General features: G+C 33.6%; 2 protein-coding genes and 1 long non-coding RNA gene across 4 annotated transcripts; 1 reads left to right on the top strand and 2 right to left on the bottom strand.

Moving 5' to 3' along the window:
- Window positions 1-1,888: 1,888 nt before the first annotated feature.
- LOC128885480 (uncharacterized) lies at window positions 1,889-9,491 on the bottom strand. Its single transcript, XR_008459614.1, has 5 exons — window positions 9,436-9,491; window positions 8,959-9,104; window positions 7,414-7,586; window positions 4,337-4,383; window positions 1,889-3,795 (listed from the first exon to the last, which is right to left on the bottom strand). It is a non-coding gene; the product is annotated as an uncharacterized LOC128885480 (long non-coding RNA).
- Window positions 9,492-11,476: 1,985 nt separating this feature from the next.
- Window positions 11,477-14,274, bottom strand: LOC128885447 (cyclic AMP-dependent transcription factor ATF-2). Of its 2 annotated transcripts, none has more exons than XM_054139503.1 (7): window positions 13,948-14,274; window positions 13,686-13,779; window positions 13,464-13,606; window positions 13,083-13,390; window positions 12,804-13,014; window positions 12,349-12,718; window positions 11,477-12,273 (listed from the first exon to the last, which is right to left on the bottom strand). In XM_054139503.1, exons 1-7 carry the CDS (start codon window positions 13,996-13,998, stop codon window positions 11,864-11,866), a joined length of 1,587 nt encoding a protein of 528 aa, XP_053995478.1. In that variant the 5' UTR covers window positions 13,999-14,274; the 3' UTR covers window positions 11,477-11,863. The 2 variants fall into 2 exon arrangements, with proteins under 2 accessions (XP_053995478.1, XP_053995477.1); XM_054139502.1 differs by having other exon boundaries at window positions 13,464-13,609; window positions 13,948-14,273.
- A 115-nt stretch (window positions 14,275-14,389) lies between these two features.
- LOC128885463 (39S ribosomal protein L16, mitochondrial) lies at window positions 14,390-15,863 on the top strand. Its single transcript, XM_054139528.1, has 7 exons — window positions 14,390-14,543; window positions 14,644-14,735; window positions 14,805-14,873; window positions 14,948-15,105; window positions 15,180-15,311; window positions 15,404-15,514; window positions 15,591-15,863. Exons 2-7 carry the CDS (start codon window positions 14,696-14,698, stop codon window positions 15,804-15,806), a joined length of 726 nt encoding a protein of 241 aa, XP_053995503.1. The 5' UTR covers window positions 14,390-14,543; window positions 14,644-14,695; the 3' UTR covers window positions 15,807-15,863.
- The last annotated feature ends 4,272 nt before the right edge of the window (window positions 15,864-20,135 follow it).

The raw sequence follows: 20,135 nt of genomic DNA, 5'->3' as shown, positions 1-20,135 counted from the left end.
TCATAATTTTGCTACACTAAAGTACCAACCTTCCAAGTCCTCAATCTGATCTCTATTGCAATGAATTTATACACGTAATCCAAGTCTCAACTTAATGTTATACTCTTATTACACAAGTAAGTATTTCTACTTAAACTAGAGTTATGAATGACTGAATATAAAGGCACAATTAATTTCTACACCTCATATTATCCTAATAAAGTTTTGCCTATTTCTGCTCTGCTATTGAGATCCTTTCCGATGACATTGAACGCTTGTGTTTACCGACGTTTAGCGTCAACACAGCAGTTTGCTTCTCGTGTTACCGATCTATGATCCCAGTTTCCGTTGGGCGTTCTTCTGTTATATATCTTTATTTTTATTCTTTTAAATCAATTCTAAAATCGATTTACGACTAGAATTGCTAAAAAAATCGTTTCCTACCTATAATATTCGAAGAACAAACTTGAATCGACGATTTCGACTTCATTGCGATATTTATACATTATTTCATTTGCATTTTATCGAGTTGTATAACCTCCACCAAATGTAATATTAGAACAAACTTTGAAATAACGAAGAACACGTCCAAGAATGTTCGTGAAAGTCTAACTTAATCATTGTTTATTCGCCAATATTTTAATGATAGTAAATTTGAAAATAATAAATGTTACAGATGCCTGGATGGTTAACTTGGCTGCGACTGTCGACGATAACATTGCCTGCCCTTGAAAATAAAAAAACGTTTTGCCGAAACGAACGTCCACTGCAATTGACAGGTACTATCTAGCAACGATTCTCGACAAAGAATCACTCGTTTCATGCATTTTCCAACAATTCTTAAGGAATAGTTAAATTCCTAACTTGTTTGTATATTAACTTATACAGCCTGCCAAGACTATAATGCTGTTGAATATCTTTCTGAGGAATATTCGATAAGAACTTAGAAACAGTAATAAAAATACTTGCTTCTGTTGTCAAATGAAGTACGCGTCAAATTAGAAATTCACGCTTCACGGGATGCTGCAATGTTTTGCAAAAATCGATTTTCTATCAAAAATCATCAATTTCATAAAAAATTGAACATCTCTGTGTCAAAGATGATCAAAATGCGCGCAGAGATGATAAAAATTCTTATCCAAGTATAAATTTAAAAGAATCTATAAAAGATAAATTAGAACTCAAATTATGAAATTAAATACTTCACAATATACAACGAAAAACTCTACAGCAATAAATTCTTGTACGTTTATTCTATTCATCTATTATTCGGTTAAAATTTACCTATTCGCTAAGCGATAAAATTGATTGAAATGTATGAAAAGAGTTCCTTTTACCTTATCGAGCCCTCTTATCGATATAGGAAAGTCGTTGGTATTTACCGAGGAACCGATATAATTCAAGTTACATCTCACTCGACCCGTTGTGCTCTGGGCCCGTTGAGTCACGGGGAGTGACTCAAGGGACGTAAATCTTATTTGTCGAAAAAGCAGACGTTCTTCGAACACGCTTAGTCGATATCTCTTCGTTACCAGTCGCATTCGCGAGTGCTGCAGATACGCGCTAACAAAACACGAGATTACTCGCTAACGCGGCGCATTCTGTAATCTGGGAACAAACACAAATTTCTCTCGCGATTAGATAATATTGCGCGATATAAATATGCATGTTGTTCGACTAACTTGGATAAAATTCTTATTCGGATACAGAATTTCGAATAACGCGTGAGATATCAACTTTCGATTCATTATTTTTAGTCGATAGAAATTGCAATCGGCGTTGCATGGATATACAAGCAAATTACAAACGAATACGTAACAGCTTGTCCGAATAATTATTAAATCGAATAAACGTAAAAAAGAAGTAGAGTATTATCTAGGAGATATTTATTATTACTGTATCCCTTAGTGAGGTATTTATCAGGATTCTTCAGAAAGTGAAACGATCCAATCAAAGAAACATAAGAGAGAACATAAATGTTGGAGTAATGTTCCCTTGGTTTAACACTTGCACGTGATATTCATAAAATACAAGGAATCTTAATTTCGCATAATATCCCATGTTATAGCCATTTAAACGAAATTGGAAAGAATCAATAAAGGCATTTGCCAATTCGAAATATTTGAAAAACGTTCATACCTCGTGCAATTGCACACGAACTATTGTACATATGTATATCGTACAGACATTATTCAAATGCACACGCATTAAACATACCTTACACTTAATGTAATCATATAGGCTTACGTTATTGTCGACAGAAATAGTTTATATTATATAATATTATTCGTTGGAAAAAATATCGACATTGCTATTATCTATCGACATTGACGTTTGTCTGAAAAAAAGAACGATATAATTTTGCGAGAGCGCTTTGGTATCTAAACATTTTTTTTTGTTTGTTTACAGAACTGACAGAAGTGAACCACAAAATCATTGGATACCAAAAGACAACTGGAATTTTTAGTAACGTCCCGTTAAAGGCGTGCGTGGTTATGTGCTCGAAGTCCCTTATCATTCTCTTGCCCGGTGTGAAGTTTTTGTACGACTGGACGGAGAACTGATAAAGGACGGGAGGGTCACAGAATCATCGTGGGACTCACAAGGGGGCGCCGCATTTAGGAGTCACTGAATTTGTATGACGATTTAACTCTTTGCGGCACTGGAATTCAGGTCATAAAATAGACCCATGTTGCACAGGAATTTTATTGCGTTTTAAATCAAACAGAATTGTTATATTTTTATCAATAAAGGTATCACACCTATACACATGCAGTTATTGCAAAAATTTCGAGGTGAGATTAAAAATGTCCCACCATGCATTACGGTCCATCAAAAAGGTGGGACACTTATAATTATTTAAATATATAATATAATAGTGGGTTTTTTTAAATTGCTTTAAATTATTCCAAAGAAAGTAAACCAGAGAAAGTGAGACGCAATTTGAAAGATTTCTGTCATTTCAAAAGTTATATTTGTTGAAACGAAGATCCTTTGAACTGCATGTGAACATTCCCTAATTTATAGTCTAAATAGAAACAAAAATAGAAATAGAAACGAATAAGATATTTATATAACAAATTATTAATTACGTTCTGTATACTACAGACTTTTATAATAATAATAGGATCAAAAAGATTCTAATTTCAAGTTACCATATTTTCATTTACTTGTAAACGAGAAAAATTGCAGCCATTAGCTCATATCACTTGGTATGGAATTGATAATGTCATCTGACCCTTACTGGCGATGTGCAGTTAGCAATTACATACTTCAAATAATATAGAGGGCCCAGGTCTCACCACTTGGAGGTTGCTGCATATGGAGACCCACAGGGTGACCAGAACAAAACCAGCCAGCTGATTAGCTAGCTAGCCACATCCTAGCCACCCTTTTTAATCTAGATTTTGTATTCCCCATGGCATACACTAATAAAAATATAAAAAAATAATGACTCATTATTTGTCGAATACTAATGTAGTACTACATTTTGGAAGAGAAAAGGAAAAAGGGAAAATACATGTAATTAGGTTTCCGTTTGTCTGTCTTATCGTTAAATATTAATTGTTACTACCGATTTGAGCGCTCAAACTTAAATATATAACAGCTTTCATATACAACGGCTAATATATACATATAATGAAACACTATAGTGTTTCTCTTATTTCTTATTACAATTTTCTTATTAACATATTCTAAATCCAACTGTATCAACACATCCAGCCTCCGATGATATTCGAGGAAATACAGGAACATACAAGTTTCCTTCTTTCTTCTTGTAATCAATGATATCACGAACAATTTCTGAAGCATAAACTGAAACATATTAAAGAAAACTTGAAGTTTGGTATATTAGACATGCCAACTTCAAGTTATCATACTGATTTTGACCATTCCTCTTGAAGACGAATATTGGGTTTCGATTTCCAACTTTCTACATTCCACTTCTCGATCCTAAATATGCATTAATACGTGTACTCTATAACATAAACTTGTTCAATGGATTAATATGCACATACAAATCGAAATATGACAGCAGAAAAGAATATTTTGGATATTAATCGTACTACAATTAAAATTCAAATGCAAAGAAGTTCAATATTTTTTTACAAAATTTAAATTAAAAACGAATTATGCTTCAATGCCAAGACAAAAGAAAAATTAAAAAATGTACCGTAACATTTTATAATATTCAATTCAAGCAAAATTTACAAATGACTTCATTTAACGACAATATGTTAATTTAATTCGAACCCACTCTTACAATAAGAGAAATATATGGTTCATAAAAATGAAACGACTTGTTATGTTAAATAAAATATACAAATTTCCCGATATGATTATACTTTATACATACCAATATTTCTATTGTCGTATAGTCAATTCAAAATTCCCCACAGTCATCTGCAACAGAACAAAAGTATATTATTCTCTATTCTTCAAATATAAAAAAAAATCCGTAGATGGTCTTCTTCTTCTGATGTCCTAACTAAAAATATGCAGTTACCTCAAAACGGACGTGATTTATCAAACGCAACACTAATAGCAAACGCGATTCATGATTATTCGCAACACTACCCTGAAAGAAAACGCGAAAAATACTACTTGAAAATATGTAAATTATTTCAAATCGGACGCGATTTATCAGTCGCAACACTAACAGCAATCGCGATCAATGTTTATGCGCAACACTACCCTGAAAGAAAACGCGAAAAGTAGTAATCAAAAGAAATCGCGAGGTGCATCATTATTCGAAACACTAATCTATTAAGTATAAGAAAAGCAAATCGCGTGCACCAGCAAGTAATACGAATCCCTAATTAAAAATCCAGCGCAACCATCTCAGGCTGCGGAGAATCATAGTGGCAGCCACTTTGACTGCTTGGTGATTCCTCAAGTGATGATGGTGTCTTTTGGGCTTTTCATATAACGAAATACCAATTCAAAACGCGTGAATTTACAACAAATCGGTCGCGATTCATTTAAGCGCAACACTAATGGCACTCGCGGCTGGTCTTTGTACGCAACTCTACTCTGGAAGAAAACGCGAAAAATTGTAATCAAAAGCTAAATTGCCTCTAAATACTACTTCCAAACGGACGCGATATTCATTATACGCAACTCTAATAGCACTCGCGGTTGATCTGTATTACGCAACACTACCCTGAAATAAAACGCGAAAGATTCTATTCAAAAGCAAAACTCTTAATCATAACAAATCGGACGCGATCAATATTTATTTACATAAACGCAACTCTAATAGCATTCGCGGTTGATCTGTATTACGTAACACTACTCTGAAATAAAACGCGAAAAATTCTAATAAAAACAATCCTCACAAACGAACGCGATTTATAGTTTCATGTCGCAACACTAAAATCAAACGTGAATTGCCAAATTGACACACAATGATATCCCACGTTGGGGTACATGACCCAAAGAAACAAACTACTACAACTACAGGCGAGTACAGTGACAAAGTAGTAATACATAGTAATGACACCCCATCTTCGAATCCGAAGATGGAGAGCCATTCGTTGCAGCCCTTTCTTGCGACAATTTGTCAGGGCCTCTCTTCTTTCTTCGGACGCATTGTCCCATCTGAAACTTATAGCTAGGGTCGAGGTTCAGTGCAATACGTGGACGTTCAACCCGGTGAACCACACGTCTAGAACCTCGAGGGAACGAGCGTTTCGAACTACCCTACTGATCACGACCGCGACCGCGAAGCAACGACTCAGAGAGTCGAGACCCGAAGAATCGAGAGCAGATTCCGAAACAAACGAACAGAAGTTCCGTTTGCATCGTGATCGCAACGACTCCTCAAATCCACCTACAGTAACAGATCCGTCGACCGTTGCGCGACCTACTCAAATTAAAGTGACGAGATCTGCCCTGGACCCTACCTACCGGGATTTAACATACACACCACAAGTTAAGTTACCTACCTACCTAGCCCTATATTTAAAAATGGCAAAACAATCACACCAACACACACGCTCAACGATCCTCAATCAAGGCTCTCGGGCGCGACCTAAACTAGGGAGATGTCCCGGGACACCTCCGACACCCGAGGATACCATACACAACATTCACACTCTAAAGGTACGTACCAGTTCCTGAAATCGACTGACAAAGGCTACCGACCATTGCGTATATGTAATATGTATATATCGATATTTATTTGCAATACTTGGATGTAATATAATCGTTGATAATTATATGCATTAGATCAATCATACAGTAGTGTCATCCTTTTATTAATTTATCATTGATTTAGGATGAAAATTAATATTGATACTAGAATGCATAGTAATAGAAATATAATGGTACGAAATATCATTTCATTTATAGATTATAATGAATTTATGAATCAATCATACAGTTCATTTTCAATTGATTATCATGAACTTTCATTTTCATGAATTTATCATTGATTTGTGATAATGTTTAATATCAAAGCTACAATGAATAGTAATAGAAATATTTTGCTACAACCGACGCAATTCCACATCCTAACCACACATACACATGTGGAAAGTACGTCGGTGCACGATACGTTTGCACAAAGTCAGTCGCTCATATAAAAATGGATTAATATTACAGACTAAGTCATCGTGCCCATTGCCTTCGCTCAGCCAAGTAGCACCTGGGCACGTGAATGAGCTTAGGCAACGAACACGGAAGGGTTAAACCTGAAAATCCTCACTAAAAAGAATAATTAGTAAATCTAAGCGGTCTAGTATCGCATCCTTCTGCGTTATTTTATTTTCAGTAAAAATGACTCGAATTTTAATTTATAGAATTTATTAATATTGAACAATTTAATTATCAATAAAATGACTTTAATAAGAATTGAATTATTTATGAAAAAATGTGATATATAAGTTTTTGCAATAGTATAATTTATATTGAAAATTTAATATTCACATTGACCTACTAAAGTGATTCCCTTGTAAAAGTATACATTCTAATTATAAAAAGATGCAAATCATGTTACTTTAACGCAGGAATCGACTTATCGCGAAACGTCCTTCTTGTACATATTTTCAAAAACATAGAAGAAGATAAAATCATTCAATAATATATATACTGAATAATACAGTATATATTAAATTTTAATTCAATATTATCATTTTTATGTATTGATTTTAATAATATTGTAAAATAAAAACTACTATATCTTCGATCATCGGAGTTCGTATCAAGAAATATTTATTATGTTATTAATATAAAACCCGAAGTACAAGAAGACCCTAGTCTAAAATAAATAAAACAAGAAATATTACTATTCACGAGTATGCTGAGCAATGCATACCCGTGGTCACTTGACTCGCCAAAGACCACGTATACAACCAGTCACCCGTGCCGATTCGGACCTTTCGTCCTACGACATGATTGGGGACCAGAGGAACAGAAATGCATGCGACTCACCAACCATTGTCTTGATAAAGGGCTATGTACTGGCTCTGCTGTCGCTGATCATCGGAGTAGCGCTGCTGTCGCTGATCGTCGGAGCAGCTCTGCATCATCTACGTCGAAATCGCAGTAGCTCTGCTTTATCTGCGCCGAAGTTCGAAGTTCCTTTGTTTGATGATGTATACAATCTGCAATAAATGTTGCATGAATTAATAACATGTTTCAAAAATTAGAGTAGTTACAATATTAACACATTAAAATTGCAAAATCATACATTTTACGTTTATACAAAAAAGATACGCTAATGTTAAAAAAATGTTTAACTTTAATGTGTTATGTTTCTAACATATTTAAAGTACATTATAAAAATGTGTAGTTTCATAAATATTTCTAGTTTCTAAAAAGTGTAGTGTAATGGAGTAAATGTGCATAAACTCGCAAAATTTATTAGTTTATAATGAATGTAAGAAGAAACTGTCCAAGTTTGCAAATTATTATGTTTTATATGTGTACAACAAAGGTATGTAAATGTTGAAAGAATGTTTAAGTTTTTATCTGATATGTTTCTAACATATTTGTTATGAATTTTAAAAATGTGTATATGTGTCATAAATGTTCACAATTTCTAGAAAATATAGCGTACCATAGTAAAAGTGTTTCGACTCATAAAATTAGTCAGTTTATAACGAATGTAAGAAAAATTGTATAAATGTTTAAAATCATACAATTTTTACATATATAACAAAGGTATCTAAGCCTTGTTATACATATAAAAATTGTATAATTTTGCAAAGTTACAGTTTTTCCTTACATTCATTATAAATTGATAAATTTTATGAGTCGAAGCACTTTTAGTATGCTACACTAGATTTTCTAGAAACTGTGAACTTGTACGATGATATACATTTTCATAATTTCTTATTAATTTAACGAAACAGAGATAATGAAAACTTATACATTTTTTCAGCATTTAGATACCTAGGTATCTTTTCTCTGTTTCATTAAATTTGTAAGAAATTATGAAAATGTATATCATCGTACAAGTTCACAGTTTCTAGAAAATCTAGTGTAGCATAGTAAAAGTACTTCGACTCATAAAATCTATCAATTTAGAATATATGTAAGAAAAAATTGTAACTTTGCAAAATTATACAATTTGTTTCTAACAAAAGAATCTAATTATTGATAGAATGTTTAAGATTTTACTTTTCATGTTTCATGATACATATGTTTATAAGTTATTGCAAATATGTTAGAAATATAAAAAGTAAAATTTCTTAAACATTTTTTCAATACTTAGATGCTTTTGTTAGGTAGATAGGAATGGTATAATGATGCAAATTTGTATAATTTTATTCTATATTCATAATGAGCCAATAAAGTTTGGATTTACGTTATTTGAATTGCAATCGTAATTAATACACAAATATTATTTTTTTATGGTCAAGATGGTCAAAACGATTAAAATCATTATTTTTCAAAGAATGAATAAAGAACTGTGAATTTTGTAATTGATAATCAATGTAATCTATTAATGACATTAATTAAAGACAGTATTACCTATTATTCTGCTTTCCCTGGTAAGCTGCACAATTTTTCTGGCGTTGTGATGTCCACAAATTTCGATCGAAATTTTCAGCGTGAAGTAGCCATTTGAACGTGAAATGGCGGTTGGCGATCATCACGCAGACTCGTGGCGTCAGATCCTGGAACATTCAAGAATTCGAATTAGATGCCAAGTTACGATAAATATATATTTTTACTGTATCTAAGCAATAAATTAACTTGAAAACCCGGAAAAGAAACGATAATATTACTCTGGAAGACGTACTCCCCCAGTACGAATTGATATTCGAACGAATATCAATTGGTACCTCATGGAGAACGAAAATGACGAAAGTGCGAAATCGATCTAATTTTCTCAAAAAACCGATTCAATTAACAAGGAATGGTATTAATATATTAAAGAGACGGTAAGAAGTAACCCAAGGTAGAAATAGCAACGATTAGATATTGATTAAATCGAATTATGCGTACCTATTAATTTGCCGGATCATCGATCGACACGACACGTCTGTTCTCTTCAATCACCGCCGAGCGAAAGGACGTCTTCTTCTCGGCTTCTTGCTTCCCCGTAGGGGGTTGTGGGTGCTCGGCCAATGAAATTTGAGGATTTAAGAGTTTCCAAAGTAACGTTAAACGTGATTGGTTGTCACTTCTCAATATCGTGCGCGGTCCTTTTGAACGGAAATAGAAATTGGAAAGTGAAAAGTATCGATATGTATGATATATGTAGATATATATTATTACCCTTGTCTGTACGAAATTTCCGAGATTATTTTCTTTTATTGATGTAACAGGAAGGGAGAAACTTGTTTACATTTAGTAACCTTACTAACTTCGATAGATGTTTACAATCGATTTCCAATCACTTATTCTTTCATGTAGCTACAAAACCGATGCATCACTTATTAGGCCAATTTATTAGCTCTTTCTTAACCTAAATTATATATTTATTATAATACAGATCACTTATCTCATAGGACATTAATCGGAATTACATTAATTAGTTTAGATTAAAGATTTAATGGTTTAGGTTGATATGACGTGATCGAGCAATTTATGTAGTATGAATATCCTAATTTTTAAACAATACGACGAATGTTATTACATTTATTAATTGTAAACCAGTATAAACAAGATTATTAAATTAAAGTATCGGTAAAATATTTACATTATATTACATTTATCGAAGTTAGTAAGGTTACTAAATGTAAACAAGTTTCTCCCTTCCTGTTACATCAATAAAAGAAAATAATCTCGGAAATTTCGTACAGACAAGGGTAATAATATATATCTACATATATCATACATATCGATACTTTTCACTTTCCAATTTCTATTTCCGTTCAAAAGGACCGCGCACGATATTGAGAAGTGACAACCAATCACGTTTAACGTTACTTTGGAAACTCTTAAATCCTCAAATTTCATTGGCCGAGCACCCACAACCCCCTACGGGGAAGCAAGAAGCCGAGAAGAAGACGTCCTTTCGCTCGGCGGTGATTGAAGAGAACAGACGTGTCGTGTCGATCGATGATCCGGCAAATTAATAGGTACGCATAATTCGATTTAATCAATATCTAATCGTTGCTATTTCTACCTTGGGTTACTTCTTACCGTCTCTTTAATATATTAATACCATTCCTTGTTAATTGAATCGGTTTTTTGAGAAAATTAGATCGATTTCGCACTTTCGTCATTTTCGTTCTCCATGAGGTACCAATTGATATTCGTTCGAATATCAATTCGTACTGGGGGAGTACGTCTTCCAGAGTAATATTATCGTTTCTTTTCCGGGTTTTCAAGTTAATTTATTGCTTAGATACAGTAAAAATATATATTTATCGTAACTTGGCATCTAATTCGAATTCTTGAATGTTCCAGGATCTGACGCCACGAGTCTGCGTGATGATCGCCAACCGCCATTTCACGTTCAAATGGCTACTTCACGCTGAAAATTTCGATCGAAATTTGTGGACATCACAACGCCAGAAAAATTGTGCAGCTTACCGGGGAAAGCAGAATAATAGGTAATACTGTCTTTAATTAATGTCATTAATAGATTACATTGATTATCAATTACAAAATTCACAGTTCTTTATTCATTCTTTGAAAAATAATGATTTTAATCGTTTTGACCATCTTGACCATAAAAAAATAATATTTGTGTATTAATTACGATTGCAATTCAAATAACGTAAATCCAAACTTTATTGGCTCATTATGAATATAGAATAAAATTATACAAATTTGCATCATTATACCATTCCTATCTCCCTAACAAAAGCATCTAAGTATTGAACAAATGTTTAAGATTTTGTCTTTTATCTTTCTAACCTAATTATAAGTCATTATAATGACTTATAAATATGTGTATCATGAAACTTAAAAGGCAAAATCTTAAACATTCTTTCAATAATTAGATTCTTTTGTATATATATAATAAACAACAATTGTTTATTATCTGTATATTATTTGTAGGATAAATGGGAGGTAATAAAAAAAAGGAACACAATTGTAAAGGAAACTATTGTATTTATCGTAATAAATAAATAATAATAAAAAATATGTAATATACATTATACGCATACACATTCATATCGGGGATGGACAAAATTATATTCGAATAAAATCACAGATTTATTTGGTACTTTCATTCCATTTATCGGTTTCTGAAAATAGTCCTCATTAATTTAATGTAAGATATAATTTCATTTTGCAAGTTAAGTGCTTATATTTCATTTGACATTTTTATCAAAATAGCAATTTCGACCATCTCTGATTCATACGCAATATGCAGGCACATCTTTGTCTTAGTAGAAAATAAATTTGACAACATTAGTTTAACAACTGTCGCGTCATTTTTACACTTCAAATTGTAATATCTAATATTACCGTTAATTTACGTTCCCGTACTTTTCGTTGCGCTATGTTCTATTTCGTAATTAGGGTTGATCTGAATGATTTGTCTAGAGGATTTCACAATTTTTCTTTGTGGGTTCTGCACAAATAAAATCTGCTTTGTTTCCTCCTTCTCTGTTAAAAGCTGGCTGACACCCCCGATCTTAATAGCAGGTATAGTTTTAATCAATGTTGCGTTAGGAATCGACAAATTCGTAGTAGAATCCACTTTTGGAAAGATAATTGGGTTTTTCGAAGGTACCAAGGATAACTTTTTCTTTGGCATGATTGGCACTTCCGCAGAAGAAATCGACGCCGATCGCTTCATCGAAATTCCCATTGGGGTTGTCGGATTGGTTACCACATCTGAATTCAACCATATTACTTTGGGGGCCAGTATTGTGCCACTTCCTATAAGTGTACACGTGCATAAATATAACAGATTAAGTGAAATGTCGGTTGGTCATTTTCACACCATTCGAGTACCTTTCTGCATCGCCTTTGTAACCGGGCAATCTTTGTGGGCCAATAGAAGGTTCTTCAACTTGGCAACCTCTGCACGTAAAACCTTTATCTCCATTTGTAAAGCCACGTTAGTCTCATTCACATTGGCGACCGTCCTCTCAAGGTGTTGAATCCACGCTTTTCTTTTGGCTCTTGCTCTCATCGAGCTGGCACGATTGCGTTCAAGGATGTCTTTCTTTTTTATCTGCTCTTCCGCCTTCATTTTTACTTGCTCTTCCACTGTTTTACTACGATTTTGTTTCTTCGAGTGGTTCAACACGATTTCCTCAGAGTTGTCGTCAAGTGTCTGATTTTTCGAAATTGTATTTTTTGTCAATGCTTGTTTCAATTTCTGCAATTATGCATGAAAATATAATCCGCAAAGAATATAGCTAAACGGTATTTTAATTATGGCAACAGTAGTAGATACTAAATACCATTTTTGCCAACGATAATGTAGACAGCTTCTTGGAATCCTCTTTTGTACAATACTGTAAAGAAGGCTCGGTCTTTATCACAACTGTTGAATGCTTCTGTGATTGTAAGGTACCTATGTTAGTAGATCCGCAAATCGGAGTTGCCGATAGTTGCATCAGTTTACCATCGGATGTCTTCAAAAGCAGTTGCACTTCCTCCCCATTTATCGACCTTTGCAACAATACGTTCTATAATTAGTACAAAAGATCGAATTTACAAAGAATCAATAATTCACTCACAATTTTGGACTAATTTGTTCTCGTAAAGTCCTTGGTATTATCGATGTGCTCGTAACTTCGTGAATAATATTTTCTGTAAGTGTCTCACTCTTCTCTGTTGTTAGTTTGTCTCTTCTTGAATCCTGCTCATTTGATACAGAAAGTTTTACACTGGTACAGACTTCGGTGTCAATAGTGGTTCTATCTTCTGTACTTTTTCCCGTAATCGAAATGCTGCTTTCAGACATAATTTGATTGTTGGAAGACAGCACATCCGCTATGTGGGGAAATATATGAGGTGTATGCAGAGTATCATCTGTAATTCCAACCTAAAAAAACACTTATAAACTAAACATAAATTCATTAGTAAAGTAATTGACTTTATTTGAAAACTTTGTTTACCTCCGGTACTGTAAGTATACCAGTGTTTCCTGATTCCACTGCTCTTCTGAATGTTTCTTCAAAAGGATTAACATTTTGTAAATCTTGAAACAGTCCAACCTCTTCACAATTTCTGATGAAACGTGTTGGAGTTGGAGTCTGATCTGCTACAAATATTTTATAAAAACATCATTTTCTGTTTCCATTAAACACAATTCGAAAACAAATTTAAATAATTCTTACCTACGAAACCTGCACTCTTAGAACCGTTTCCTAGATTCAACATCATGTCATGCTTTTTCTTATGCACTGTTAATAGATTGTCATTTATAAAACTCTGCAAAGATAAAATAGAATCTAGTTTCTTATTCATAATTTAAATTTTGCATCTTTACGAACAGAAATTAAAAGGAAATTAAATAAAGTTGAGTCAATTTTCATCAAAATTTGATTGTATTCTGACATAAGTAAATAGAGAAAGTAACTATGCATAATGAGTGTTTACCATATTGCAACCGGGTGACAAACAATTAAAAGGTTTTTCTGCATTTGCCATTGTTGTTTTGTATTACTGAAAGTCTCACCGTAGTTCATGAATGGCACGTAGTAAAATGAAAACAAAACTGGGAATGTACATAATACAACACAACGCGTCGAAAATCATTTTTTTCTTGGATATCTTCGTGACCGCAATACATTTTTTGTGTAAGTATTAATTATTAACAACTTTCTAAGTCGACTCAAGTCAAACAAGCAATAGCTAAATGACAGCTAAAAATTTTTAACAGGTTTTGATACTTTCGTCTCGTATCAGCTGTTTCTACACTTTGTAGCCAGACATACTTATTGTTAGATACAGTCAGAGATGCCATAAATCCCCTCCACTAAAAACGTAGTTCCATTTCCCCGCATCAGCGCTTGACTCGCTGGACTCGTCTAGTAAACATCAAAGAGTATTAGTCTAATACTATTTGCTTCCACTCTATCTAATACTCTTATAACTTAATAACCCTGTATAACTCGAGCCAGTATAAAAGTACGACAAGCGAATACAAGTTAATGATAAGACAAGTTAATGTACGAACTTAACAATAAATTGTGGTAATGTTGAAAATATTGCATTCTCTAAATATGAATAAAAGAAATTCCTTTTGACATAGAATCAATGTTGTACATTGAAAAATGATTTCTGATTATATAGGTTAGAGTGCATGAGTATTTTAAAAGCCGTGTAGCTACAATAATCGTTAAAAATGCAAGTGTGCAGGAATATCATGAGGCCCTTACTCTCGCGTAAGTTTTTGAAAATCTTATTTTTCAAGAAAAGCGTTTATTTTTACTGACATATATTTTATTTTGTAGCGCATACTTTATTCAAGTCTGCACCAGCAGCTGGTCTGAAATCTTTTGACCCTCCAGTTTCATTTAACGGTAATGAAATTGATATGTTTGGTATAAAATTGATATACAAGAACAATATTTTTAATAGATATTATGTTTTATAGAAGTTGAATATCCTGATCGTCATAAACTCAAACCGATACCTAAAGTACCTCAGTATCCACCTTCTATTCGTCCTTACAAAACCCAGAAACGTTTGAGATTGATGCGTGGTCCTGAATTGTTTCATAATACTCTTTTACACAAGCAGTATGGTATAATTGTAAGAAAATAAATATTATAGTTCAATGTTTTATTATATATTTAGCATATAAACAAAGATGGATAACATTTTAGGCATTGTCTGGAGGCAGAATGAAATATTGTCATTTTGAAATGATAAGATTTACATTATTGAAAAGGTTTGATTTTAAGACAGGATTTGCAATTTGGCGAGTACCAGAAATTTGGCAACCAATTTCTAAGAAGGTTTTAATATGCATATTTATACATATGGAATCATACATTATGTTGTTTTATTAGAGAGTGTATAATATAGCTATAATTTTTTTACAATTTAGAGTCAAGGAGCGCGCATGGGAGGCGGTAAAGGTAACATCGATCATTATGTCACACCAGTAAAAGCCAATCAAGTCATTGTAGAAGTTGGAGGACCATTTGAATATTTTGAAGTAATAGTAAATTCTGTTACAAATTTTCTATGACCTATTGTATCCATATATATAACAGAGTGATTAATTTTGTTAGGTTCGAAAACTTCTAACAAATATAGCGAATAAGCTACCTTTTCGTGCTATAGCGGTTAGCCAAGAATTAATGGATCGCCAAGTAGAAAAAAAGAAGAAATTTAAGGAAGAAAATCAAAATCCTTATGATTGGAAATACATCATTCAAAATAATATATTTGGTTGCCATATGTGGATATCGAAATACGACAGAAAGTGGTACAACGAATATTTGTAAATTTCATGGCTGTCCATTGTAAATATATAGAAATTAAACAATTAATTAAGATGGGAATCTATTCTATAATTCTTAAGTATTCCTTCCACAACCAATTCAAGGGTATATACCTTTGCGGATAATTATCGTTTGTTGGGAGATTTGTACGATATACAATCTACCCGTTAGATCAACGTTGTGTCGGACGTGTGTTCGGCATATTCGCTTCGGGGTGCTTGATTTTTTTTAGAAAAAATAACTATGAGTTTTTAAATAAGTAATATTTTTCAATGAAATCTTGAGGGAAGTCGTAAATTACTTTTTCGCTTCATGATTTACACTTTATAACATCACATTATCAGAGATAAATAGGGGAAACCACTTATTATAAAAAGCCATATTGAACTAATTGCAGAGACTAAACAAAAAAACTGATAGAACATTTTGTTAAAATAGAATTATCTGTTGTCTTGGATTACTCTTTGAAGCAAAGATCAAACGTTGAACTTCTACTTCATCGCTTTAACGTGTACATAGTTTCAGAGTTGATAATCACGAAGTGAAACTAAAAGTTTAAAACCTATACAATTGTTTTAATTCATGAAGGATCTCTTATGGTATTAATGAAGAGAAATTGAACCTGTGTCATCCGGACGTTAAATAAGAATCCAAGATGATGAACATGTGCCTCACCCGAAGTTAATGTCTTAAGTAAAGTAAGATCCAGTACAATTTGTTTGAAGATACAATCTCTTCGGTTATATAAAATTCCATGAGTTGTGAAGAGTCGTTTTAATAAAAAAATAATGTAAGATATATCTTACCTGGTCGTATGAAGGTCTACTTATTATTCTTCACGACTGTCATTGTTTAGTCAAAAGAGGAGAATTAAACGATGGTTGGACGACGATACGGAAAATGAAACTCGAGCGACACTGTATGTTACAATTACAATATTTTATATATCTTTGATGACGGTTTGGTGGTAACAACAGGTAAATACTACATATTGTACATTGAGTAGGCGATAGTCATACCTTATTGTGTTTAATTAGGGTATCGGTTACGCCGATGCCGATGGCGACTTCCACGACGACGACAGGCAATACCAACGACGGGGCAAGGGCGATGAAAACAGCGGTAACAGCAACAGCAACAACAACAATCTCAATAACAATATAACAGTAACAGCAACGATGACGTATGAGATCATGATAAATAGAATATAAGGGACAATATAATCATCGCAATACAATAATACAGTATGAATAAGTACAACGAATGATTGTCACATATCATCGTTTATCGTTAATTTGTGCCTGCTCTGGTAATGATAATGTACAGAGCGATCCACGAAAAGTGCTACATGCTGTTTTTTTTTACAGGAACTATTACGTACAGAAACAATATCATGTTTAGTTCCTTCGGGCCTTTCAGCTCGTTATCGTTTATAAGGACACTCTCTGCAACATTCATCGAGGAAATATTACAGAATTTGCACATGCTACTTTCATATGGGGACAATACATTAATCAACTCACGAATATATATAAATAACCAAAAACTAATTTTCTTCCTATGAATAAAATAAAATTCATGTAATAGAGGATTAACACGTTAGGCGCCTATTTTGTTTGACGTTCCATTTACGCTGCGCTCTGCTGTCAAGTGAAGAGAGTCAAGAGAGAGAATAATGCCTGTAAGAAGTTAGATCTTTACTTTTACTGAACACTTCCGTTGTGAATATTTTCTTTCTGTATCAAGAGATAATAGAGAGTTGATTAAAACCCTCATGGAATTCAAGAAAGAAGACATCGTCACGGTTTACAAGACCTCGACATAAATTAGAAACAAAGGCAGATAATGCGCATGCAATAGGGAAATACTGTGCCAAAAATGTTGTAATAGTACTTTATAATCTTTTGGTGCAAAAGTAACAAAAAATTATAACTTATTGCAAGAACTGGCGCGACGGTATAACGTAAACGTAAAGTCAACTAGCATAAACGGAAAGTCTTACGGATCGACGCACAGTGATTCAAAACTTCAAAAAGTCGGCCAAAAGTCAAGAAATGCAAATTGTAATTTAGAATTGTTTACATTGCAATCTCGTACAGAAAGTACTGCTCTATTGAATGGTAATTGTTTCTAGTAATTTTTTACTCAACGGTGATTTCGAATATTCTTTTTACGCAGAGTATTTCTGGAAGTTGGTAGAATATGAGTATGTAGGAGTTTTCATTAATTTTCAACCAATGCGAATTTAAAATAGGAATGTAGACGGACCGATAGAATCGTTTATTTTGAAATTATTGCTTCCGTAAATCATAAAAAAAAGTTGTGATCGCTGGAGATTACAAGAAGTTTGCACATTGCATACACCTGCCATTTAGAATTTTTTATTCTTGACGTCACATTCCAACCAGCGACATCGAAAACTTTTTTAATACCAATCTATATTTAAATACAACCATCCATTGGAAAATAAGTAGACCATATTGGATCCGCCATTTTTAATTTTGCAATTCTGGTAATTTGCGACCCAAACAACTCATAGATACCAAGTTTTATATAGATCCGAAAATTCTTTTGACTTTCGTCCAGCTTTTTGAGGCGTTTAACGACTATGCGGCGTGGCGTTTGTTGTGTTAAGCGACATAAGGATACTATCGTCGGGTTCGTTAAAGGTCCATAGGAGTGTCCTTTCAATTTTATTATGTTAATTTGAAATGAAAGAAAATGGCGTATATTTAAGACATTAACTGTTTTAATTAACTTAGTGGAATGTAAGGGCGTTAACAGTTCGTACCACTTCACGACGGACCATCCTGCGTGTCAGTGACAGATATACATACATAGGCGGTTCGCGAGAGGATCGTCGATCGTTGCTATCGTGGTCGTGGACGTCGTCGCCATTACCGTCCTCGTCGTATTTTTTTTTTTCTTTCCTTGTCGCCGTCGCCTCGTCAATCGTTTATCTATTATAATTCCGCATTTATCACACTTAAACGTAGATATACAGCGACGACATCGCGTGTCCTTGAGGAATGTGTGTGAATGCAGAGTTAGCATTGCGACGCGATTATAGTCTATTACAATATACGTATATGTATATATTTATATATATAATATTAATCATCCTCCCTGATCGGTGGGAACTTATCAAAAATAAAAAATGGGGAAAAGAGAGACTGGCAGTAGTTTCGACTTTTAAGGGCGTCGCCCTTCGCGGCTCGAGGACGTGCGATGAACTAAACTCCTCGAATGTTGTGTGTCGCGTAGAAAATTCGGCGCCGTGTGTTTGCGTCGTTTTTCTCGGACAGAGATGAGTAAAATTCTTATCCGCATGATAATTACAAATAATAAATAAAAGATGTTAGATATGTTACTCGTCCATTCGTTAAATCTCGGCCTTTAACTCTGCTTTGATGCAGTGCGATGTTCTTTCGTTCTCGTTCGTAATATATTCGTCAATGTCGTTAAATAAAATAGAAAAATAAATAAAAGTTAAGTTACACGTTTGGTTAAAAAAACGAAGGCTTGTTCAAAAGTTCAATAGACTAAACATGACGAATAAATCGCTGCACGATGTTTTTATTTATTACCTGTTACACGAATAAAATATTCACTCGTCCCTGTTTCGGATACCGAGTAGAGAAACGATTACGCAAACGTCCACAGCGAAACCATCGGCGAAAAATGATCCAGCGAACAGCCAAACTACGTACAAGCGAGCCGAGAAACGTTTGCACGAAGCGTTTTACTGTATGATGTTCAACACTCTTAGCCGATTGCGCGTTATTTGAATGACGAAACGAAGGAAAATTCGCGTACATGTATATATACACAGTTGGCCGCAGCCAGAGCTGGAGGAAATAGTATTCTAAGTAAAAAATAGTAAATGTAAGGATCGTTTTGTACGTCGATAGTATGACGGCGATATCGAGGCGGTTTCGTTTTTTTATCCTTGACATCGCAGCAAGCGAACATTAAAACGGCGAGAATTGTGCGCATCATACTCTTTGAACGTTGCCTTTTGATCTTGTGCGATAGGATCCCCGTTCTCCATAATTCCTCTGGATAATTTTAGTCTCGTCACATTTCGCAACAATCAGAATAAAACCAAAAATACATTTCATCTATCCATCGAACAGTTCGTTTATAGTGTAAGTAGTATAGTATATATATATGTTAGGTAGTTCACATAATTATTGATTAATCAATAATCAGATATAATTTGCTTAGAAAGATTAGAAATTCCTGATTCACAATTGCGGATTACAAATGTAGTTTTTACCGATTACCGATTAACCTAACAGTCGTCGGTGATTGTTACAAAAGTGATCACTG

This window comes from Hylaeus anthracinus, unplaced genomic scaffold (assembly GCF_026225885.1).
Source record: "Hylaeus anthracinus isolate JK02 unplaced genomic scaffold, UHH_iyHylAnth1.0_haploid 11981, whole genome shotgun sequence".
In the NCBI taxonomy this organism is placed as follows: domain Eukaryota; kingdom Metazoa; phylum Arthropoda; class Insecta; order Hymenoptera; family Colletidae; genus Hylaeus; species Hylaeus anthracinus.
The sequence above is the reverse complement of the archived record's forward strand: the minus strand, read 5'-3'. Positions and strand labels throughout refer to the sequence as shown.